The 24670-nt window shown below is 45.7% G+C and overlaps 1 protein-coding gene across 5 annotated transcripts; it reads left to right on the forward strand.

Annotated features, from left to right (window-relative positions):
- The first annotated feature begins 5534 nt into the window (after positions 1-5534).
- LOC146355996 (uncharacterized) lies at positions 5535-19770 on the forward strand. 5 transcript variants are annotated; one of them, XM_084831547.1, is made up of 5 exons: positions 5535-5771; positions 6138-6324; positions 10114-10888; positions 13422-13548; positions 17579-19770. In XM_084831547.1, exons 3-5 carry the CDS (start codon positions 10160-10162, stop codon positions 18712-18714), a joined length of 1992 nt encoding a protein of 663 aa, XP_084687673.1. In that variant the 5' UTR covers positions 5535-5771; positions 6138-6324; positions 10114-10159; the 3' UTR covers positions 18715-19770. The 5 variants fall into 5 exon arrangements, with proteins under 5 accessions (XP_084687673.1, XP_084687671.1, XP_084687672.1 ...); XM_084831545.1 differs by having other exon boundaries at positions 5535-6324; XM_084831546.1 differs by having other exon boundaries at positions 5535-6324; positions 10143-10888.
- The last annotated feature ends 4900 nt before the right edge of the window (positions 19771-24670 follow it).

Consider the following 24670-nt stretch of genomic DNA (forward strand, 5'->3'; position numbering starts at 1 on the left):
CTTTGGTGGGCAAGAGAAGTTCTGAACTGTATTTGACGTTATACAAACGGACAAGAGGGTTGGTTTTTCTCCTTCTTGCTCAAGCCTTTGAGAAAAGTGAGTTCACATGTTTGCAGAGAAACAAATCTGGGGCTGTTTTGTTTGTCAGTTGCCATTACCCAGCAATAGGAAGGGCTGCAGCTCAGTGGCAGAGCACGTGCCTGGCGTGCGGAAGGCCCCGAGTTCAATCCCCAGCATCTAGGAAAGAATCTGGCCTGAAACCCTGGAAAGCCGCTGCTGCCAGTCAGTGTCGACAATACCGGGTAGACGGACCCAGGGTCTGACTCAGTACAAGGCAGCTTCATATGTTCCTCTGAACAGAAAGCTTTAATAAAAACAGGAGTTTGGGGTTTGTTTTTTTAAGTGGAGGGGAGACAAATACTGCTCATTTATACAAGCCTATGTATGCCTACTGAGAAGTCCCTTTATGTTTAATGAGGCTTACCCTCAGGAAAGCATGCATAAGATTCCAGCACAAGTTACTTTTGCAGGGAGGTTTGCACCCTGATGTTCTGCATGTTTACTCAGAAATAAGTCCTGAGATATGAGCATGGTACTGCAGGCTTAGCCTACCCAATTCCATCTAATGAATTGACTACCCTTTCAGCTCAGTCCTATGCATGTTTTGTGTGTGTGTGTGTGTGTGTGTGTGTGTGCGTGTTTGCATGAACTCTAGCGTCAGTGGTGAGGGAAAGGCACTTAGTACATGCTGAGAGCTTCTCCATAACTTAACCCTAGTTTTGAAAACAGACTCATTGGCTGAATCCTGGTGAGGTCTTGGCACAGGTGAAGTATGGGGAGGAAGATACAATGAGAGCTTGTGCATAAGAAGGAGGAGGTAGAGGAGAGTTGCACAAAACAAGACATCTGTTTTTATGAAGAGGTGCTGGAGGATGGTAGGATGAGGAGGGTGGTTGCATGGAGGGGAATAGAATTGGTAGGGGGAGAACGCAAGTGCTCAGTGGTGAAAGAAAAGCATTCTGCATATGCTCAGAGGCAGTCTCTATTTAAGAACATAAGAAGAGCCCTGCTACATCAGACCAAAGTCCATTTAGTACAGCATTCTGTTCACACAGTGGTCAACCAGCTGTCGACTGGGAACCCACAAGCAGGGCATGAGCGCAGCAGCGCCCTCCCGCCCATGTTCCCCTGCTGCTAACATTGGTGAAATGTAAATAAATTCCAGTAATTCTAAATTTGCATGCATGTATATCCTTCAGAAACTTTGCAGGTTTCTTGCCTGGGGGACACCTCTAATCACCTATGCATTTTCATCAAATTTACCCCAAAAACTATTGGGGAAGGGGTGAACGGAAGGGAAAGCCAATCACTCTCTCCCCCAAATTGGAGAACTCCCCTTCCACATGAACTGCTGCATCTATCCTTCTGAAACGTTGCTGGTTTCTTACTTAGGGACAACTCTAGGCTGTCTGTAATTTTCAGAACAATGGTCCACAAGGAAAATAGGGAGATAAGTATGTCTTTTGGAGACCTCAAAATGCCAAGGCCACCCTTGCACAAAAACCCCGGAGGCTATAATTCTGAAACTTGGCAGACATGATCTCCTCTGATGGGCAATGAATCCTGAAATGTTTATCCAATTCTTCCAAAGAATAAACATGTTATTGGCAGTTCCCTTTAAAAGAAAATCAAAATATAAACCCTGCACCTATTTTTCTGACATTGGGCAGGTGTAATCCCCTTCTAGGGGGCTACTATGCCTGATATCATCATCTAGTTCTGACCAAGAGAAAAAAGTTACTTTTTTTCTAATTTCCCATGGTAGTCAAAAGGAAGCATAAAGACTCGTTTTTCCAAACCTTGACTCAGGTTTGGTGCTGAGCTGAAGTGGTCTGACTACAAATTGGCCAGAGCAGAAGCAGGATGTTTTCCAAAATGCTGAATCGGGGTCTGAGTTGATGGGTGTGTGTGTCAGTGCACACTTCTTATGTAAGCTATGACAAACCTAGACAGCATAGTAAGAAGAAGAGACATCACCTTGCCGACAAAGGTCCGTCTAATCAAAGCTATGGTTTTCCCAGTAGTAATGTATGGCTGTGAGAGCTGGACTATAAGAAAGGCTGAGCACCGAAGAACTGATGCTTTCGAACTGTGGTGCTGGAGAAGACTCTTACGAGTCCCCTGGACTGCAAGGAGGTCAAATCAGTCCATCCTAAAGGAAATCAACCCTGACTGCTCATTGGAAGGACAGATACTGAAGGGGAAGCTCCAATATTTTGGCCACCTAATGCGAAGAGAAAACTCCCTGGAAAAGACCCTGATGCTGGGAATGACTGAAGGCAAAAGGAGAAGGGGACAGCAGAGGATGAGATGGCTAGATAGCATCACCGATGCAATGAATATGAACTTGAGCACGCTCCGGGAGAGAGCGCAGGACAGGAAGGGCTGGCGTGCTATGGTCCATGGGGTCACGAAGAGTCGGACACGACTGAACAACAACAATCTGTACACACACCCAAGCACATTACATGCACGTGCACGCGCGCGCATATGTATATATATATATATGTGTGTGTGTGTATACACACAGAGTGGCCCAAAAGTAGGTATACAGTATAGTTTATTTGCATTTTATTGCATTGTTTATTACATTTACACTTGTTTAACACTGTTTAATCTTGTAAGTGCTCGAAATGTATTCCATCAATGTTGCAACATTCCTTGAACCTGTCCAGAACACTGTGATACACAGTACGACACAAATTCTGACTCCACCCACACATCTTCTACTCACACATTCTCTCCCCCTCCCATCAACATTCCAAACAACTGTATACCTACTTCTGGGCCACCTGGTATATTAGAAGTGTTTAGACTCAGATATATATATTATATAAATGCAAATTTGTGTTATGGGCCTGTGCCCTGGATCTTTTAAGAACTTAGCAACACCCCTGCATTCCAGTTGAATATCTCCCCTCCCTGGACTGAGCCCTGTGCAGTTGCCCAAAGGTGCTGAGCAGCCAAGACAAACATCCAGCTAGTCAAGGCTCACGCCACCCTCCTTGTTGCTTCCGGTATGGGTTGGGAGCTCCAGCCAGTTCTGTTGTTGCTGGGGCAAGAAACTCCGCGACTGCAGGCCAGTCATTGGTGCAGACATGTCCTTAAGGCTGCAATCCTAAACACACACACACGCACACACACACACAGTTGGTGAGTTGCAGAAATCCCCTCCAAACTTGTAAACCAGCCCAAGGTGCCCTATGTTGGTAAAACTGAGGGAGATGTGCCAAGTGGCTTAAAACACCTCAGAAACAGGACTGGGAAACTGGGCAGAGAGGAGGGAGTTCTCTAGCTGAGAAGGGCCTTTTTCCTCTGAACACTATGAGTAAGAGGAGTTGATTGTATCTGTTTAGAGAGCTGCTTCCCTCTCCCAAACCTTGAAGGGGCAAGGAGGCATTTCCAAAGGCAACAGAAAAGAGAGACATCAAGGTCTCCTAGGTGGCCACTGCTTTGAAATAAATGAATACCTTGGCTGATAACTTCATGAGGATTTCAAAGGTTTGTCTCATGGATGGCCCTGTAGGACCACCAGTTGCAAAACTGTGATAAAACGTAAGGAAATGAGCTGGTTCTATGCAAGGCTCATGAGGCCTCAGGTGTAGCCCCGTAAGATGACATGGGTTGCTTGTACTCTTTGAAAGGCCAACGTTTTAGAGAAGTTTTTAAAATATGTTTTAATAGAATCAAAGGACATGCTAAAGATTCTTCCTCTGTACCTAGATAAGAGGAGGGGAAGCCTTTCAAACCCTCTTATCAGTTCCTTATGTCCCTGTAAACAGTAGTTTAAGGACAGGGATTACAGGAACTTCACAGGTTCTCACAGGGAGCCACAACAGACAATCAAGGTGGATGAGGTAATGTATTTTACTGATTGATCTGTAAATCAGTGAGTCACCTTTTGACCCAAATAGTGCTTCTAGGACAACAATTTCAGTGGTTGTTTTTTTTAAATTTAAGAGAGTTTGAAGATCCGAAAACATATTGTAAAAATTTAAAACTGCATCAACAGCAGAAATTGGGAGCAGGAGAGTAGGTTCAGACGATTCATCTAGCTGGAGAAGTTTCTTTCACAGGCAGTTGTGTGACTTCGGAGTACTCAAGGTCGTTTTCTGAAACTCACAGGTGTCTTGGTACATATATCTTTTCTCCACAGCACTGGTTCAAGTCAAAACATCTTTGAATTCCCTGAGAAATCTAGTAATTCCTTGGACATCATGGACACTGAGCTTTTTCCACCCTGCATTCAGGGTATTGATCAGGGACTTACTCAGGAAGAATGCGCCCATGTTTAACCCATTTTCTTCCCTTTCAGTGTAATAAATATTCTGGAGGCAGTTTTGGAGGCTCCCCAGCAAGGGAATTCTCTGGCTTCTGTAGATCTCACAGAAGCATATAGTCATGTATTCCTTTTCCACAAGCTCTACAGATATCTCAGATGTGATTATAGGGAACAACATATTAAGTAACAAATATTCAAGTCCTTTCCATTCCAAATCTCTTCTGCTAAGAGAGGGGGGGGGTTCTTTGTTATGTTTTCCGAAACCTGAAGGTCTCTCTACTGACTCCTACATCATAAAAACATAAGAGTCCTGCTGGATCAGAGCAAGGGTCCATCTAGTGCCCACCAGCTGCCCTTCTGGTAGTGAATTCCATAGTTTATGCAATGTGTGAAGTACTTCCTTTCATCCATCCTGAATTTCCATAAAGGATCCATGATAAATTATACTTACCTAACCATTTCATCTGGTCCTAATTTTGGACTAATAGGACATTAGGAATGGGGGGATCAAAATGTTGTTATGACGATGAGGATATATAAGCATACATAGGTTCTCCGCTGGGCAGCCCTGATCCTCGGAGGGTTTCATCAGAAGTAGGTCCCACTGGATTCAAAGGAGACTTCTTCAGTCGTGTCCGACTCTTCGTGACCCCATGGACCACAGCACGCCAGGCCTTCCTGTCCTGCGCTCTCTCCCGGAGCGTGCTCAAGTCCATATTCGTTGCATCGGTGATGCTATCCAGCCATCTCATCCTCTGCCGTCCCCTTCTCCGTTTGCCTTCAGTCTTTCCCAGCATCAGGGTCTTTTCCAGGGAGTTTTCTCTTCGCATTCGGTGGCCAGAATATTGGAGCTTCAGCTTCGCATCTGTCCTTCCAATGAGCAGTCAGGGCTGACCTCCTTTAGGATGGACTGAGTTGAGCCAAAGGAGACTTACTCCCAAGTGAGTCTGCGCAGGACTTTGGCACGCGCGCAGCCCTCGGTCCTACACGCCTCCTGGGACCGTAGCGGGCCCACGCGCTCCTTGCGGCTTCGCCCGCGTCCGCAGACGCCTCCGAGCCGCGCATTCGGCGAACACGGCCGCAAGCGGCGTGAGCAGCCCGTCGCGCCCCCTAGACGCGCCGGGGCTGCAGCTCCCGCGTGGCCCAGCTGGGGGCAGCCCTGCGGAGCGTCGTCCGCCTCTGCGGCGAGACCATAGACGAGGAGGAGGAGGAGGAGGAGGAAGCCGCGGGGATCTGGCGGGGAGAGCGGAGCTGTGCGCCCCCGCGCCCTCTTCCAGCCAGGCAGCCGCCCAGTCCAGCAGGGAAGGGTCCCGAGCTCATCCGGGGCTCCGGCTGGGCCTTCCGCGCCGGCTGAGCGCCGTGCAGCCGCCCGTCCGAGAGCCAGCCCGCCAGCCAGCCCAGGGTCGCGCCGGCCTCCTCGTCGCTTCCGGTAGGATGTCGGAGCTGCCTTTCTCTCTGTTGCTGCCGCGGAAAGCGCTCTGCGTGGCTGCACGCCAGGGGCTGGAGCAGGTCTCCCTTTAGGGCCGCAACCCCACACACACATGTAGAAGTAAGACTTGCTTCCGAGCAGCCTTAGAAAGCACTGCAGTGCAAGTTCCTCTGCCTCACACCCCACCTGCGATACTGGGGAAAGAGCCCTGCGCTGGTTTCTTTGCTTCTAGAAAAGGCCTTGCTAAGGGGTAGTGGCTTAGGGCGCAATCCTATGCATGGGTAGGCAGCAAAGTAAGTTCTGCAGCTCCCAGCATTCCCCAGCCAGAGAGAAACTTCTCTTCCAATCTTCCTTGATTATCTCAAGGGAAGGACTTCGGACTGCAGCTCCTGTCACCGAGTAAATCTCATCACTCCTGACTCATCTCACTGGAGGGCTAGAAGGCCAACGAAGAAGGCAGACATTTGGGCTTTTCCTCCTCTGTGTTTTAAACAAGACTTCACAGAATTGAGAGCAAAGAATTTTGCCAGGAATCAACCTTCCCACTTGCTCTGTAAGTCTAGATTTCTCCCCACTTTTAAAATTTTTGGAATATCAGAACATGCTTTAACTGCTGTTTATGCAGACATACTACCAGTTTCAGAACAATGAGATCTAATATTTCACATTGGGATAAATTGAATTATTTTTATAATATTTAATGAACATGTTTCAGTGGATTTCAGACCTATTCTGTCTTTTCTCTTTTGCCCTTATATAATATCTTAGCTTGGACATAATGGCCAAATCCCACACTTTAAGCAACAAGTCCTTCAGTGCAGGTAGATCTTGAGACCTAAAGTATTTTATATATAATAATCTTGCCAGAACAAACATGGAACCTCCCAGTTCTTTATGTACATGGTGAATTCTACTTGGTGTACTGATGTTGGTTGTTCAGTCATTAAGTCATGTCCAACTCGTCTCCCGGAGTGTGCTCAAGTTCATATTCATTGCATCGGTGATGCTGTCTAGCCATCTCATCCTCTGCTGTCCCCGTCTCCTTTTGCCTTCAATCCTTCCCAGCGTCAGGGTCTTTTCCAGTGACTTTTCGCATTAGGTGGCCAAAATATTTCAGCTTCAGTATCTGTCCTTCCAATGAGCAGTCAGGGTTGATTTCCTTTAGGACTGACTGATTTGACCTCCTTGCAGTCCAGGGGACTCGTAAGAGTCTTCTCCAGCACCACAGTTTGAAAGCATCGATCCTTCGGCACTCAGCCTTCCTTATAGTCCAGCTCTCACAGCCATATGTTACTCCTGGGAAAACTATAGCTTTGATTATGCGGACCTTTGTTGGAAAGGTGATGTCTCTGCTTCGTACTATGCCGTCTAGGTTTGCCATTGCTTTCCTCCCAAGGAGCAAGCGTCTTTTAATTTCATGGCTACAGTCACTGTCTGCGGTGATCTTGGAGCCCAAGAAAATACAATCTGTCACTGCTTCCATTTCTTCCCCTTCTATATGCCAGGAAGTGATGGGGCCAGATGCCATGATCTTCGTTTTTTTAATGTTGAGTTTCAAACCAGCTTTTGCACTCTCCTCTTTCACCCTCAACAAGAGGCTCTTTAGATCTTCGCTTTCTGCCATTAGGGTGGTATCGTCTGCGTATCTGAGGTTGATAATTCTACCAGCAATCTTAATTCCGACCTGTGATTCATCCAACCCGGCATTTCTCATGATGTACTCTGCATATAAGTTAAATAAGCAGGGCGACAGTATGCAGCCTTGTCGTACTCCTTTCCCAATTTTGAACCAGTCGGTTGTTCCATGTCCGGTTCTTACTGTTGCTTCTTGACCCTTGTACAAGTTTCTCAGGAGACAGGTAAGGTGGTCTGGTACTCCCATCTCTTTCAGAATTTGCCACCGTTTGTTGTGATCCACACAATCAAAGGCTTTAGCGTAGTCAATGAAGCAGAAATAGACGTTTTTCTGGAATTCTCTTGCTTACTCCATGATCCAGGGAATGTTGGTGATTTGATCTCTAGTTCCTCTGCCTCTTCGAAACCCAGCTTGTACTCCCGGTAGTTCTCGGTTCACATACTGCTGAAGCCTAGCTTGTAGGATTTTGAGCATAACCTTGCTGGCATGTGAAATGAGCACAATTGTGCGGTAGTTTGAACACTCCTTAGCATTGCCCTTCTTTGGAATTGGAATGTAAACTGACCTTTTCCAGTCTTGTGGCCACTGTTGAATGTTCCAAATTTGTTGGCATATTGAGTGCAGCACTTTAATAGCATCATCTTTTAGGATTTTCAATAGCTCAGCTGGAATACTGTCATCTCCGCTAGCTTTGTTGTTACTAATGCTTCCTAAGGCCCACTTGACTTCACTCTCTAGGATGTCTGGCTCAAGTTCAGTGACCGCACTATCATGGCTATCAGGGACATTAAGATCTTTCCTGTATAGTTCTTCTGTGTATTCTTTCCACCTCTTCTTAATCTCATCTGCTTCTGTTAGGTCCCTGCCTTCTTTGTCCTTTATCATGCCCGTCTTTGCACAAAACGTTCCCTTGATATCCGATTTTCTTGAAGAGATCTCTAGGCTTGCCCCTTCTATTGTTTTCCTTGATTTCTTTGCATTGTTTGCATTGCAAGAAGGCCTTTTTGTCTCTCCTGGCTATTCTCTGGAACTCTGCATTCAGTTGGGTATATCTTCCCCTTTCTCCCTTGCTTTTCACTTCCCTTCTTTCCTCAGCTACTTGTAAAGCCTCATCAGACAGCCACTTGGCTTTCTTGCATTTCTTTTTCTTTGGGAAGGATTGAGTTGCTGCCTCCTGAACAATGTTACGGACCTCCGTCCATAGTTCCTGAGGCACTCTGTCTATCAATCAGTCTGATTTCGATATTGACCATTTGGTGATGTCCATGTGTAGAGTCGCCTCTTGTGCTGTTGGAAAAGAGTGTTTGCTATGATCAGCGTGTTCTCTTGACAGAACTCTATTAGCCTTTGTCCTGCTTCATTTTGTACACCAAGGCCATGCTTGCCTGTTATCCCGGTGATTTCTTGGCTTCCTACTTTAGCATTCCAATCCCCTGTGATGAAAAGGACATCTTTTTTTGGTGTTAGTTCTAGAAGGTGTTGTAGGTCTTCATAGAACCGATCGACCTCAGCTTCTTCGGCATCAGTGGTTGGGGCATACACTTGAATTACTGTGATGTTGAATGGTTTGCCTTGGATTCGTACTGAGATCATTCTATCATTTTTAAGATTGTACCCCAGTACTGCTTTTCCCACCCCTTTGTTGACTATGAGTGCTACTCCATTTCTTCTAAGGGATTCTTGCCCGCAGTAGTAGATATGATGGTCACCTGAATTAAATTCACCCATGCTTGTCCATTTTAGTTCACTGATTCCCAAGATGTCGATGTTCAATCTTGCCATCTCATGTTTGACCACCTCCAGCTTACCTTGATTCATTGGCCTTACATTCCAGGTTCCTAAACAATATTGTTCTTTACAGCATCAGATTTTCTTTTCACCACCAGACACATCCACAGCTAAGTGTCCTTTCGGCTTTGGCCCAGCCGCTTCACTCTTTCTGGAGCTACTTGGAAATTCCCTCTGCTCTTCCCCAGTAGTATATTGGACACCTTCCGACCTGAGGGGCTCATCTTCTGGCGTCATATCTTTTAGCCTTGTGATAGGTTCCATGGGGTTTTCTTGGCAAGAATACTGGAGTGGGTTGCCATTTCCTTCTCCAGTGGACCACATTTTGTTGGAACTCTCTGCCATGACCTGTCCGTCTTGGGTGGCCCTGCACGGCATAGCTTATGGCTTCACTGAGTTACGCAAGCCCCTTTGCCACAACAAGGCAGTGATCCATGAAGGGGGGTGTACTGATAGCTCTGTGTAATTTTTTTTTAAAGGAAACTGGGTGTAATTTAATCTTATACTATACAGTCTTTTCTTTTAAATTTTTTATTTTTCCCCTAGTTTGTTTTAGGTGCTATTTTTTTTGTACTTCCACTAGGTAGACACTAGGTAGACTGGTAACTTTAAAAATCTTTATTATTGCTGGAATCAATACCAGCTTGTCATGATCTTACAGTCGTTCCCTCTCACCAACCAGAAAGAATTTTGACTTTGGTTCCAAAGATTCTCCCAAATATCTGTAGGATTATTTTTACTTATATCTTGCAACTGTGTTTGCAAATGATAATGAAATCTTTCACTTCTTCTGCCCCAGTGCCATATGTTAAAAGGAGTGTGTAAAGCTTGGATAGTAAATTTCTCATATTTTTAAAAATTATTTTTCAAATATACTCTGTTATGTCTCTTAAATGTTGATTATCTCTTCTGCTAAAGGTGATCTAACTTTAGATTTGATTGGGTAGAATCAGGAGAGAAAGTGATGAAAGTGGAAGTATCTGTATGCCCAAAACTTGAAGGACAAGTCAGAGCAGAAAAAGCCACCAGTGCAGTTCAGTCAGAATATATGACGGAGCAACCAGAATGGGGAATGTCACAAGACAGCAAAGGGAAACCATCCAGGGGGATGCAAGAGCTTTGGGAAGACCAATGGCAGGAGTTCCTGAAGATTATGCAGCCCATCCACACACAAGAGGGCAACACAGCGATGCCAGAGACAGCCCCATGGGAAGATGTCAAGGCCTTTCTGGCATCCTTTGAGCAGGTGGCTGAAGGCTGCCGGTGGCCTAGAGGAGACTGGGCAGCTCGGCTCCTGCCAGCACTGAGTGGAGAAGCAGAACAGGCCTTTCGAAGCCTGGAAGCCAGGGATCAGGAGGACTATGGGAAAGTGAAGGCCGCCATCTTGCAAGCGGAAGCCCTGAGAATGGAGGCGCAGCGCCAGCACTTCAGGCACTTCTGCTGCCAGGGGGTTGGGGACCCACGAAGGATTCACAGCCAGCTCCAGGAGCTTTGCCACCAGTGGCTGAAGCCGGAGAGACACAGCAAGGAGCAGATCCTGGAGCTGCTGATCCTGGAGCAGTTCCTGGCCAGCCTGCCACCTGACCTCCAGGGCTGGATCCGAGCAGGAGGGCCGGACACCTGCTCCCAGGCTGTGGCCCTGGCAGAGGACTTCCTGATGAGCCAGCGAGAAGCCAAGGGAGGGAAGTGGCAGGTGAGGTCTCTCTAAGTCTCTCTAAGGGTGCAATCCTAGTGTTATGAAGTAGCTGTCTTTTGAGTGAACAGTACTGACTCCATTTTGACTCACAGCCACAAAGCCAGGCACCTTCATCCCCAGCTTCAGCAACGGTGGGGGAAAGGCACAGGAATGGGGTTGAGTGCAATCACGTAAGACTAGGGCCGTGTTTGGACATCACGATAACCCATGATGGGTTAATAAGCTACACACAGTAGGTTATTTTTTAAGCTACTGTGCGTAGCCTGATTGTGTGGTGACGTGATATCCTGCCACACAATCGGGCTAATAAGTTACTGTGAGTAGTTTATTAAACTACTGTGCATAATCTGAGTCTTGCTGCAGTCCTCTCGCCCGAGCAGTGGTGCTGCTTCGCCCATCGACAACATCGTAGCAGCCTGTTTTAACCTTCCACAATATCCCAGTGAGAGGGGAGAGGTGTGGGGTCTTCACGGGGACCCTCTGATGCTGTAGTGGATTGTTGCGGAACTGCGCTTCTTCATGGAAAAGTGAGCAGTTTTCCCCGTATTGCCCTATTTTCCCCACTTCCCAAGTTGTGCAGTTTTAAAGTAGTGATCGGGGAAGCCTGTCATTGTGTAACCTCACTGTAGCGGGATAGCATGAGGCTGTCATTGTACTCAGGGAAAGCTGTTGTTTTGTCACTGTAGTGCGGTATCAGGGAAGGCTGTGGCTGTCCCTCTGCTGCTCGTCAGAACTCGGAAAAAGAGCTCTGCAGGCTGGAGCGAAGCCAATGGTTTTGACTGCTCTTGCCAGGTGACTGTGTCAGCGATTGGAGTAAGCCACGCTGAGCACCAGACAACACGATAACCCATGGTGGGTTAAATAACCCTTACTGCAGAGTGTGGGTTATAGAGTGGCTTATTTTGGCCAAATAAGCCGTCATGGATTAAAAAATTCTGGACAGATACGATAAGTAGCACCATTTCCAGAGCCTATGAGCAGTGTCTGGCTCATCGAAATTGTGATGTCACTGCCTTTCTCAGAACTGTATAAGAAGCCTCAAGTTTGGGTAGTGCGGAAGTCCCCAGTCCCCCTCTTCCCAGAGGTGTGGGGCCATGCTGCGAAGTCACTAGGTGCCTCACTCCTCCAGGGGTATGGTGCCACACTGCTTCTGAAATCACTCAGTCCCTCATCCCAGAGGAAAGGCGCCCTGCTGAAATCACTAAGCTCCTTGCTTGCCAGAGCAAGGTGCCCACAGTGGGTGCTCTGCCTCCCCTAGCCAAGGCTGTCTGCTCTCCTTCCTCTTCACCTGAGACCAAGAATTCCAACGCACGCTAGTTCCTGGCTGCCGGAAAGGGCTTCAGCCCAGAGAGAGGCATATTGCTTTTAGAGCTCCTTAGTACAGTTGTAGCCTCCACCCCCTTTCCCCTCTTTGAGTGTGTGTGTTTGTTTCAAGCCTTGGGAACACTCTGTCCTGCAGTCTTGAAAACTGCTTTTAGGCCTGGAGCTCAGCTTCACCAAGAATGCAGCTAATTTCCCCACCAAGGCATAACTTGGTGAAGGCTGGAGCATCCCCAATTAATCCACGTGTTAACAATTTCATTTGCTCAGCTAATTCCCCCCAAATCCGCTTGTGCATTTGAATCTTTGTAAACCCTAATAAATATGCCATTGCAGCGTTATCCTCTCCAACAGTGTCTGAGTGTAGATCTCTTTGGGTGGGAATTGCCTTCTTAGCCATAGACGCTCTATTTGCCAAGGTTTGCTATTTGCTAAAGATTCCTTATAAGCAGGTGTGTTGGTCTCGTTAAACGTGTGCGAGTTTGTATAGGGGTCTAACGAGCACATCACTTAACACTATGCATGTTTAGAGAGAAAAGAGTCATATTTCTAGCTGACTGGGGAATGCTGGGAATTGTTGGACTTTTTTCTTTCTAAACATAGAAGTGGTCTGCCCGAGCATGAGGGAATTCACTGGTTCCCCTTCTGAAATCCTCTTTCCATCCTTCGTAGGCAGTGGAATCAAATGCCCAAGTTATACCAGTTCATCACTTTCTCCTGAAGAACAGGAAATAGATTAAACTGGTGTGAAAGATGCATGTGACATTCTGGTGTGTCAGTCTGTTATGTGCAAGGTTAGAAGTATAGAAGAGTCAGGGTAACACCAGGCCCCTTTGCTGCCCACAGGTTTGGTTCCTTGAGATGCAGACCCAGCTATCTGGGGTGTGCTCATCTTAACACAGCTGGGAGAAGGTTTAAAAGGCACCATGCTCCCAAGGATACATAGGATGGCAGTCAGAGACAGAAACTGAATATTGCAGGCAGGGTCCTATGTTCTCTCACTGGGGCACTGCAAAACAATAGCTGTAAATGTTGGAGTGGTGGGGCAATTTTCTCCTTTTATTGGTTTCTCTGAATATTTATCAATGGACTGTAAAATTAATTGTTCTGGGTTTCATGGTAAGTATGTGATGTTTTGCCTTAATGGTCTTTATTTCTCAACAAAATTTGACTGGCAAAGGGCGGCTGTCTTTTTTTTTTCTGTCTGCAGGAACTGATGGACCCCAAGGAAACTAGCCTGTCTTTGCAGATCGTCAAGCGGGGCCTGACCCAGCCAGGCCAACAGACCATAGTCTGGCAAGTCCTGCAGGAGGATGGTGGGCACGTTGATTCTTTGGGTAAGGCACTCTTCTGCTCAAGTCCAATAAATCCAGTAAAGATGAGCCAATCCAGTCTGGCATTTTAGAACTGAAAAGAGTTGATAGGCAGAAAGAGGGTCCTTTTTCACATTGTAAACACATATATCTGAAAAGAAAGAAGACATAAATGGGTTTTATTTAATTCTCAGTTATTTTGACTGGAATACAGACAAAATGCTGAAAAGACATGAAAAAGTGGCAGCATGGGCTTTTCCAGGCCGGGGTTTTAAGGGACTGTCGGCTTGCCTTGTTTGGGCCACCCACACGTGTCATCCTATCCCCCCCTCCCCTCGTATTTTACCACACTGGGGGAAATCCTTTCATTTTTTTCTGGCATGCCATGAACCACACAAAAAAACACAATTGTGTGGCTCCTGATTTTAGGAGCTTGTGGTGTTTTCTCGGGCGGGAGCAGGAGGTACCTGTGTGAGGTATAATGTGATATCACTGGGGGCATGTTCAGACTGGCCAAACAGTGTGTTTCTCCCTCACCCAGGAAGCTGATCACACCTTCTCCTCTCTCTCTCTGCTGCTGCTGTTTCTGTAGCAAATGGTTCTTTCCTTCCTCCACCCCACTCAACGCACACGAACACAATGAGGCCCTGTTAAAGGGGCGTGTGCGTGTAAGGCAACTACTAATATTTGTGTGGAATTTTTTTGTTTCTTCTTCTCTAGGAGTCCACATTTCTGGAAATCAAAAGGTTCACTGCTGCGCTTTTACTCCTGTGCAAGCACATGCAGCCTTGATTCGAATTGGGACCAGAACTTTGTTAGAGGAGGATTTAAGCTTCCCCCCCATCATATTTTTCCTGAAATTTTAACATACACACCCCTGGTTAAAAAAAATAATAACTCGAACAGATCCTTTTTTCTTTTCTTTTTAACCACCTGTGGGGTCTGTGTGTGGAATTTCAGGGGAAAAATGGCTGTTTGGGGGGAAGGTTTAACCCTCCCTTCCCAGAAAGGCATGGTCCCAATCTGAATTGGGGCCACGTGCACTTACACAGCAGCAAAATCACAGCAGTTAACCTATGGATTTGTAGAATTCTGCACTTCTGGGGAAGAGACAAACAATAAAAAAAAACCTGTCTCAAAGAATGCGGTAGGAAGGAGGAGCGAAGGGCGGGAAGAGCTCTGGCTATTACATCTCCACTCACTAGTGTGGAGAGAAGATAGTGGCAATTTCCCCCAAAAATGTGGGTGGTACATGGAAATTCCACTTGCACTTTACAGCAGCGGTCCAGTGATTGGTGGTACAAGGAGCCCGCCATCTGGAAGAGCCCTTGGGCTGTAGCTGAATGGGATAATGAACACCAGGCCTTATATCCTTTACTAGCTAGCTTTCCCTCACATATCTTTTCCTTGGCTCCTGCCTCCTCCCACTCTCCATCCCTTCAGCCCCTCACCCCTGTCCACTGATGCTGCTGGAACTGTTAAGCATGGCAGGATTTGGCCCTTTCTGTAGTCTGAAGTATGTTTATTGGTAGGCCTGTGTGAAGATTTGAGGCCTACAGAGGCAAGGAAAATAAAAAGGTCAGACCTAGAGGCCTGGGGTTTTTGTTGGGAGGGGGTATCCATGAGAGGAGTAGTTTCATTTCCCCAGTTAAGTTTCAGTTTCATTTCCCCAGTTAAGTTTCATTTTTTCAGGTTTGAAGCAGTACTTTCAGTTTTGAGGAAGGAGGGTATAAAAAGAGAGCCAGAAAGAGCAGAGTCAGGAGACCAGAGCCCAAAGAGGGAGCAGGAAGATGCAGCCAACAAGAGTTTAAGTACAGCTACATCTTTTCTGCGCCACGTTAAAACTTTTCCCTACTCTCAGGCATTTGATGACATATGACAGGGCTTCTTGATTTAGTTGTTTTACTGATTCTTGTTTATTTTTAATTGGTTTTAGCTGTTTTAAATCATTTTAGATCTTTGCATTTTTTAACTGCTCCTGTAAGACATTTCAACTCCTTTTTAGAGAAAGGTGTCTTAAGGCACAATCCTATGCATGGTTAGACAGAAAAAAGTCCTACGACTCCCAGCATTCCCCGGCCAGCCTTGGCTGGCTGGGGAATGCTGGGAGTTGTAGAACTTTTTTCTGTCTAAACATACATAGGATTGGGCCCTTATACATCTAAACTACTAGTCACTGCCACATCCTATGGCAGTGAGTTCCAGAAAGCTATTGTGCATTGTGTGAAGAATTTCCTTTGGTCTGTTTTGATTCTACTGCTAATCAACTTCATTGGATGACCCTAAGTTCTAGTATTATGTGGGATTGAGAAACAGTTCTGTCTTCTTTCTTCACACCATGAGGCACTTTATAAACCTCAATCATGATCTCCTCTCACATCTTCCCCCCACTTCATTTCTGCACCTTTTCAAGGTCTATGATACCCTTTTTGAGCTGGGGTGACCAAAACTGTACACAGTACCCCAAATTACAGCTACACCATAGGCTTGTATAGGTTTTATTTGTTTAGGGCGCAATCCTATCCATGTTTTGACAGAGAAAAGGCTGGCTTGGGCATGCTGGGAGTTGTAGGCCTTTTCTCTGTCTAAACATGCATAGGATTTTGCCCTTAAAGATTCCTACGCTGCCTTTTAATGCAGAGCCCTCTCAGGATGGCTGATATAAAAAAAGGTTAAAAGATTATTCCAAAATAAAAGACAATAAAATATTAAAATGGCAGTTTGAACATTTCAAAAGCCAGGATATTAATTTCCAGTGCAATCCAATGAGTTCAGTGGGGCTTGCTTCTGCATAAGTGGGTATAGGATTGAAGCCCTAAACACCTAAAATGAGCAGTTTAAACCCAGCTGGTATAAATAGGTCTTCAAGCCCCATTTAAAGGTGAGTTCTGAAGGGGACAAATGTACATTGCTTGGGAGGGAGGGCTAACGACATGGGGCCACGTAGGAGGATCTTATGATACTGCCAGTTTTATCTTCAGTCCCTTCCTTAACATTCCTTAACATTTGCCTCTGCGAGACTTTGCCTGTGTGAGCTATTCAGCTCACGAAAAAGAAATCCCAAGATTTCTTTCCTAATTTGTATCTGCCAGATCAAATCCCATACATGTATATGCAAATTTCAGGTCAGGTCAACTTTATTGCTTGGAGCCATAGGCCACCACAATATACATAAACAGAAAAAACAACAGTACAATCACATATTTATATATACATACATAGACATATCCAACAGAAACATCCCCCCTATGCCGTTTGGGACTTGGCGCATATTTTCCTTGCAGCCAACACAAATTTTGCTACCTGGACAATGGTAAAAACATCACGCGTTTGTTTGGCAGGGACCAGAGAATAATACCAAGAAATTTATGCCTAGAATGGTCATAGAGAGAACATCTTAGTAAACAGTGGGAAACTATATTTTACTATATGTAAAGTTGATATGTAATATACAGCTTGACCCAAACACATGAAATAACATATTAGGGTTATTATGATTTATTACCACGCTGGGATGTCTGCTCACACAATGACAGGTTCTCTTCACCTTCTTCCCCCCGGCATACCCACAAATCTGCTCCAGAGGGTCTCCCAACCCCACAGAGCATATTTGGGGGGCATGGGGTGTGGTGCGCAGGGTGAGAGAAAGGGAATTCATTTCACCAGTAGCGTCTGTTCGACTGGTGAAAGGGATACCATTGGATACAATCCACTTTTTCCTAGATTTCTCATATGCCTCACAATTCTGTGAAGGGGTTTTCTAGTTTGCAGAAGTCAGCGCAGGGTTCTTTCATTTAAAAAATAACATTTCTAGAAGTTAATATTTTAAATCATCTAAAAATGCCTGATGTTGTGCTTGGTGCTCTATAATTTAAAAACCACAGCCCTAGATAAAAGGAGAGGGTTGACATGATCATAGAGACAGAAAGAAACTTGTATGTAGCAGCAAGAGAACAAAAGCTCTTAGAAGGAAAAACCAAGCAGAAAGTGGTTACAAGCATCTTGAAATAAGGTCACCAGAGTATGAGCAACATTTCTCTCTGTGCCTCTGCAGGTGATGAGAAGGGAAGTCAGTTCAGGATGGAGAATTCTCAATGTGGAGGAAATGAGCCAGAGGACACACCTAGGACAGCCCCACACATAAGCCAAACGAATGTGCTGGATACAGTTGAGATGCACGAGGAAGGAATCGAGTCCAAACAGGAAAGGGGAAAGCAGCCAGTGAAGAGAGAGAATGAATGTAATGAGCTCACAGAAGGTCTTCCAGCTGCAGTTGGCCAGCCTTCCAAAGTACACTCAAGAGGTAACATGCCCATGTTCTCCAAGTACGGTAGAAGATACCACTATAGATTACAACTGGATATGATAGATACTGGGGAGGATCACGATAAATGTCCCATATCAGAGGAAAACCAGCAAAGTTCATGCTTTGATAAATGTCAGGAAATGATAACAGGAGACAGTAAATCTGACTTCTCTGAGAGTGGCAAAAGTGGTAATTTGAACAGATATCAGAGTGACTACACAGAAGAGAAAACTAATAACTTTCTTAAGTGCTTCAGTTATACAAATTCACTAAATCAAAGAATTCAGTGTGAAGAGAGCTCATATCGGTGTTCTCATTGTAGCAAATACTTCAGTGAAAGAGGCAAGTTGAAGAGACATCAGAGAATTCATACTGGGGAGAAACCGTACAAATGCACTGAGTGTGGGAAAAGCTTCAGTCGGGGAGAAAGTTTGAAGATTCATCAGAGAATTCATACTGGGGAAAAACCGTACAAATGCCCTGAGTGTGGGAAAAGCTTCAGTCGGAGAGAAAGTTTGAAGATTCATCAGAGGTTTCATACTGGAGTGACACCATACAAATGTTCTCAGTGTGGGAAATACTTCAATCAGCAAATTGATTTGAAAATTCATCAGAGAATTCATACTGGAGAGAAACCATACAACTGCCCTGAGTGTGGGCGAAGCTTCATTCGGTCTAAAAGTTTGACAGTACATCAAAGAATTCATACTGGAGAGAAACCATACAACTGCCCTGAATGTGGGAGAAGCTTCAGTCGGAGTGAAAGTTTGAAGAGTCATCAGAGAATTCATACTGGAGAGAAACCATTCAAATGTTCTCAGTGTGGGAAATGCTTCCATCATAGAAGAGATGTGAAGACACATGAGAGAGATCATCAGATGTGAGAGAACTCACAGAGAACAGAGTCTTTTTATAAATGCTGCTGATGTGTGAAGAATTTTGTTTAAAAAGGTGCGATGACTAAGCTTTGGAAAGAATCTGAATTAACATCCTGTAGGGGGTTGTGGGGAAGTTTTCACCAAAAACCATATGAGAATGCAGGTAAAAAAATTCCAGATAGGATGGAAATCAGATAGATGCTTTCAACAGAGAGATGATGTGATTTTACACCAGTGTAGCCAAGGCAGAGGGAACACTTACTGATGATTTGACCAGACGAGAGTGTCGCCATAAGTAACTCTTTCAGCTCTCCCTTACTATGATGTGGGTGTAATAATTCTCAGCCTCACAGCCCTCGCCTTTCATTATGAAGATAATTTTATATGGGACAGTTTATTTCTTCCCTCCTAGTGCAGGAAGCATTTAGAGATAAGATTTATGAAATCTTTCCATCATAAAAAGACCAAGTCTGAAAGGACAGGAATGTCTGTCTTTGCTTCTACTTTATGGTTACGGTGGGGAGTTCTAATACTGCAAAATCTGGCTGGTTTAAGGTTTTCATACTAGTATACAAAGTATATGCCACTGGGTCAGGTTTAAGGATTTGGTACAAGCGTACAAAGCCCTACACAACTTGGGACTAGGATACCTGAGAAAGCGCCTTCTCCCTTACTAACCTGTCCAGTCATGGAGGTCATTGGAGGGCTTGCTCCTGGTGGTTCCACATGGACTTGTGGCCCGACTGGAGTCCACCTGGAGAAGATCCTTCAGTATGGTGGCTCCCTTTCTTCAGAACTCCCTGCCCCTAGAGGTCAGGCAGGTGCCAACACTGTGTTGCTTCCAGCACCTCCTGAAAACAGTTTTGCTCCAGGAAGCATTCCTTAAATAACCAGCCATGGTGTTTATTGGTATGCTGTTTTTAATAATTTTAATATGATGTTTTAACCTTTTATCTTTTTACTATTGTACGTCTTGTGTTCACCACTCCGGAATCTGTTTGGATGGGGCACGGCATACAAATGTTGTAAATAAAAATAATAAAATAAATAAGATCTTTGCAACCAGGAAGTTCTTCATTTGAACACTGTCTCCTCTCTTATGAGCAAAGTGGTTCTCCCATCCTAGGAAGAGAGGGCCAAGGCTTCAAACCCCATAAGGAAATCCAGCCTGCCGAGAAAAGGAGTCTGCATCTATTTATTGTATCCTAAGATTTCCATTCAAGAGCCATGATTTGGGTGGCAAAGCTACGGCCAGAGAGGCGGGCAGCAATTGCTCTGTATAGGGCAAAGTCTATCTGCCAGGCATTGGTCACCTCTCCTGTGAAACGACCACCTTGAATTGGAAGTAGGAACTTCCAGTCCATCTGCACTGCAATCCATTGGGATGGGACCTTGTCATAGGTCTGAAACTGTCCCAAGCCAAAATTCCCAGGTTAACAGATGTGTCCAATGGAAGGGGCAGCCACACAGCAAAACAGTGGGGTGGCTTCCCGATTTTAGGAGCTTGTGTTTTCTCAGGTGGGGGCAGCTGTGTGAGGTGCAATGTAATATTGCTGAGGGGGTGTTCAGGCTGGCCAAAGAGCACAGTTCCCCCTCATCCAGGAAGCTGATTGCACCTTCTCCCCTCTTTCTCCACCGCTGCTGCAGCCACATAGCCCATTGCCACTTTGCCAGTTATGGAGGGAGGATGCATTCTATTCAGAAAGTTTCCTGTTCTGAAATTGAGGGTTTTTCATGGCTGTAGAGATGGAATACTTTGAATATTTTTTAGGTCAATACATTTTTGTATATTCTGCTGACATTGTGGTGGTTTGAAACAAACAAAAAAACACATTAAAATTTGCCCACTGAGTTACCCTTAATAAAAAGTCTTGGTGTTCTTCGTTACTACATTCTTACTTCACCCTTCTGCCAAGGAGTTCGGTGTGGCATACATAGTTCAGTGAATCTACCAATTTGTGCCAATGTAGGCTTTGAAGGAGCCTAATTAAGAACATAAGAAGAGCTATGCTGGATCCAATAAAGTATCCATCTTATCCAGTATTCTGTTCACACAGTGGCCAACCAGCTGCCTGTGGGAAGCCCACAAACAGGACGTGAGTCCAATAGCCCTCTCCTGTTTGTGTTCCCCAGCAAGTGGTGTATACAGGCATTCTGCCTCTGATGCGGGAGGTAGCATATAGCCATCGGGACTAGTGGCCATTGATAGCCTTCTCTGTGAATTTATCTAATCCCCTTTTAAAGCCATCCAAATTGGTGGCCATCATCACATGCTGTTGCCTTTATTTTGTTACCTTTATTTCAGAATAAAATAACGTTTCATGAGGTAACAAATTCCATAGTTTAACTATGTGTTGTCTGAAGAAGTTCTTCCTTTTATCTGACTTCGAATACCAATCAGCTTCATCGGTTGACCCCTTTGTGTTCTAGTATTATGAGAGGGAGAAAAAATGTCTCCCTGTCCACTGTCTCCACATCATGCATAATTTTGTACACCTCTGTCATGTCTCCGCTCACTCACTTTTCTCTAAGCTAGACAGTCCCAGCTGTTGTAACCTTTCCTCAGAGGGGAGTTGCTCCAGCCCCTTGATCATTTTAATTGTCCTTTTCTGCAACTCTGCGATACCATGTTTTAGGTGCTACCAGAACATTGCAGAGGAGGGACATTTTCAGGGCAGGGGGTACACTGCTGGGGAGGGAAAGACTCCTCCAGCCCCCCCCAGCAATACAGCTCCCCCCACCAGAAAAATTGTCCCTCCCTCACTGCAATCAGGCTTTTAAAAAGGCTCCACGGCTGCCAATAGAGAGTAATTGCAGGGGGGGGCGCTTTCAGGAGGGGTGTGTGTAACAGAGAAAGTTTGAGTGTGTGAATGGGGTCTGGCAGTCACATTGGGGGCTACATGCCAGCAGCGGGATGACCCTGCCCACTTTGGAGCGTTGCCCCCACCCACTGCTGGCATGTGTTCTCCAACATGCCTGCCCAGGACTCATTCGGGCCTCGGACCAAAAAAGGTTCCCCATCCCTGACTTACAACAAACCTGTCTGGTAGGCAAAATGGAGAGTGGGTGTGCAGTTGGCCTATGGGTACACAATGAGTTCTGTCTCTAAACTGGGACTTCCATGCAGCTAGCTCTGCCTTCTCCAACCTGGGAATTGTAAGTTCCTCTGGGCAGGGACCTGTCATTTGCTTGTGCGTAAAGTACGACATACACTGATGGCCCTGTACACCACTACTAGTCATATTAATTAATTAATATCAAGCCCTAGGGCAAGGGTAGACAAACAGATGCCCGCCAGTTATTTTGAGACAACTCCCATCAGCCCCAGCTATCATGGCCAATAGTCTGGGATTATGGGAGCTGCAGTCCAAAAGATCTGGGGGGTACTAGGTTGCCTACCCCCTCCTATTCCTATAGTCATGATGATAAAAGGTGACAAGGTCAAGGTGTCCCCAACCAGTCGTGTCCGACTCTAGGGTGCGATGCTCATCCCCATTTCTAAGCCGAAGAGCCAGCGCTGTCCAAAGACGCTTCCGTGGTCATGTGGCCGGCATGACTGAACACCGAGGTGCACGGAACGCTGTTACCTTTCCCGCCGAGGCGGTACCTATTTATCTACTTGCAATTTCTTGCTTTTGAACTGCTAGGTTGGCAGGAGCTGGGACTGAAGACAGGAGCTCACTCCGTCACGCAGCACTCGGGTCTCGAACTGCTGACCTGCCGACCTTCCAGTCTGCAGTTCAGCATCTTAACCACTAAGCCACCGCAGCCCCAATCATGATGATACTAGGATTTAAGTCAGTTTATAATGTGAAACTGCAATGCTCATATTTCTTTTTAGTTTACAGTGTTGGTAAATATAGGAGGGAGGGTTGGTTTGTTTTTCGTTCAAATACATCAGGAAAGTAGAAGCGGTTGTAAAGCATGGAATGCTGGGAGAATAGAAACATTAGTTGTGTGCTTCATAACTGAAATAACAGACATGGCCACCTTTTTAATTTGGCTTTTAAAATGGTTATGCTTCTTAAGGTTGTTTTTAAGGGTCTTTGTGATTTGGGGGCTGGGTAAACCTCCTTGATTAGTTTTTCCAGAAAGGCAGTATAGAAATGTTTTAAATAAATCAATGAAATCAATAATGTGGGCCACGTAAGATAATGATGTCTGTGGAAACAACCCTTTAACCTCACCCCTGTGTTGTGTGTACCCCAGAGCAGCAATGCAGTTATAAGAATGCCATTGACAACTGCATAAGGTGCCCAACAGATGCTTGTGCTAATTGTGAACCAGAGTTGCTCCATGTTTGCATGCTAGCCCACCTTGTTTTGGCAGCGCAGTCTGTGAGAAGCAGATTGCAGCCTGTCAGCAGTCTGTCCTGGGAATTGCTGGGGAGTAAAGATTCCTCCCCAGGGAGTCGCAGCTCACAGACTGTGCTGCGAGCTGATAAGGATTGTACTCCGTGCACCAACTCAATATCAGCAGCTGGCAAGCGTCCACCCTGTCCAGGGAGGGAATGTTCAGCTCCTCTCCAGATAACAGGGTGTGTGAATGCCTCCAAGTAATGTGTCTAGTAGAGCATAGCTAGAGTTATTCCCTATATGTGACGTATTTCACTGTATAAAAGCTTGCCCCACTGAATGTTCAGGGCTCTCTGCCCCTTTGCTGACAGAGTGCCTTGCTGGCCATGCAATAAAGCGCTTTTTGATCCAGGAGTCTTACCCGTATCTAGTGTGATCCATTGTCCAGGTAGACAACGAACAAAGAGTGTGTTCTGCTCTTACCACATGTCCAAAGTCTACAATTACTAGCTGAACTACTGACTGTTTCAGGTCACGTTCATATACAAAGGTGCGCAACTGCCAGGGCTGGTCCAAGACATGGTGCTGCCTGAGGTAAGTAACAAGATGGCGCCCCCTTCCAATCTATGTACAAAAGCTGTCTGGACTGGTGGTTGAATTTTCTTTCAACACTGGCAGTGAGACAGCCTTCTCCACCATGCCTGAAGGCAGTAGGCTAGCTTGGAGGGCCCAAGACAGGGCACACACTTGGCACACAGCTCTTTCCTCCCACACCTTGCTGCCACCTCCCAGCATCTGCTGCCTGAAGTGGTCGCCTCACTCTGCCTAATGCTAGGGGCAGCCCTACCAATGTTGCTCTCACGGGAGTGTTTTTAACCCTGTTAAAATTGTTGTGTTGCGTGCTACGTATGACAACACTAATTATTCTGTTGTCATTGTCTCCGCGCTGGGCTGAGGATGAGACCATGGAGAGAAAAACAGTGGAGAGGGCACCACATTTCTTCAATGTGGAAACAAATATTATTGGCTCATGCCATTGTAAGCGTATCCAGTCTTATTCCCTGTGGAAAGGTCAGAAATAATAATTGGAGACATAATGTTTTTCTTCTCAAAAAGGATGAGGTGGTTCAGTATATAAGGAGTCAATTTTTACACACACACACTCCTAACAAAAAAGCTTAGTATCAGATACGGCCTGGGCAGTAACTTGGGACACAGCTAAGGCTTTTATTTGAGATTATTTAATTGGAGTAAAACCATCAAGAGTACAAGGAGTAGATTAGAACTGACTGAAAATGCTAAAATGCCATAAAACTAAAATAAAAAGAATCTACGTCAGCCTTCCCCCACTTTCCAGAAGTGTTAGACTACAACTCCCATCAGTCCCAGCCATCATGGTCATTGGAGTTGATAGGCATTGCAGTCCAACTTACCTGGAAAGCACCAGGTTGCAGAAGGCTGGCCTAAAGGACCAGGTTTGCAGACTGGGAGTGCTGATAGATCCAACTTTAGCACTGAAGGCCCAGCAGGTTCCATAGCACAGAGCATCTTTGGCCAGCTACGTCTCATTCACCAGCTGCGACCCCTGCCAGACAGAGACTGCCTGACCCCACTTATCCCTGCTCTGGTAGCCTCCAGGTTAAATGACTGCCCAGACTTTTTGGATA

Source organism: Heloderma suspectum, chromosome 2 (genome assembly GCF_057233095.1).
Source record: "Heloderma suspectum isolate Gila_16-S chromosome 2, 16-S_ref, whole genome shotgun sequence".
NCBI lineage: Eukaryota > Metazoa > Chordata > Lepidosauria > Squamata > Helodermatidae > Heloderma > Heloderma suspectum.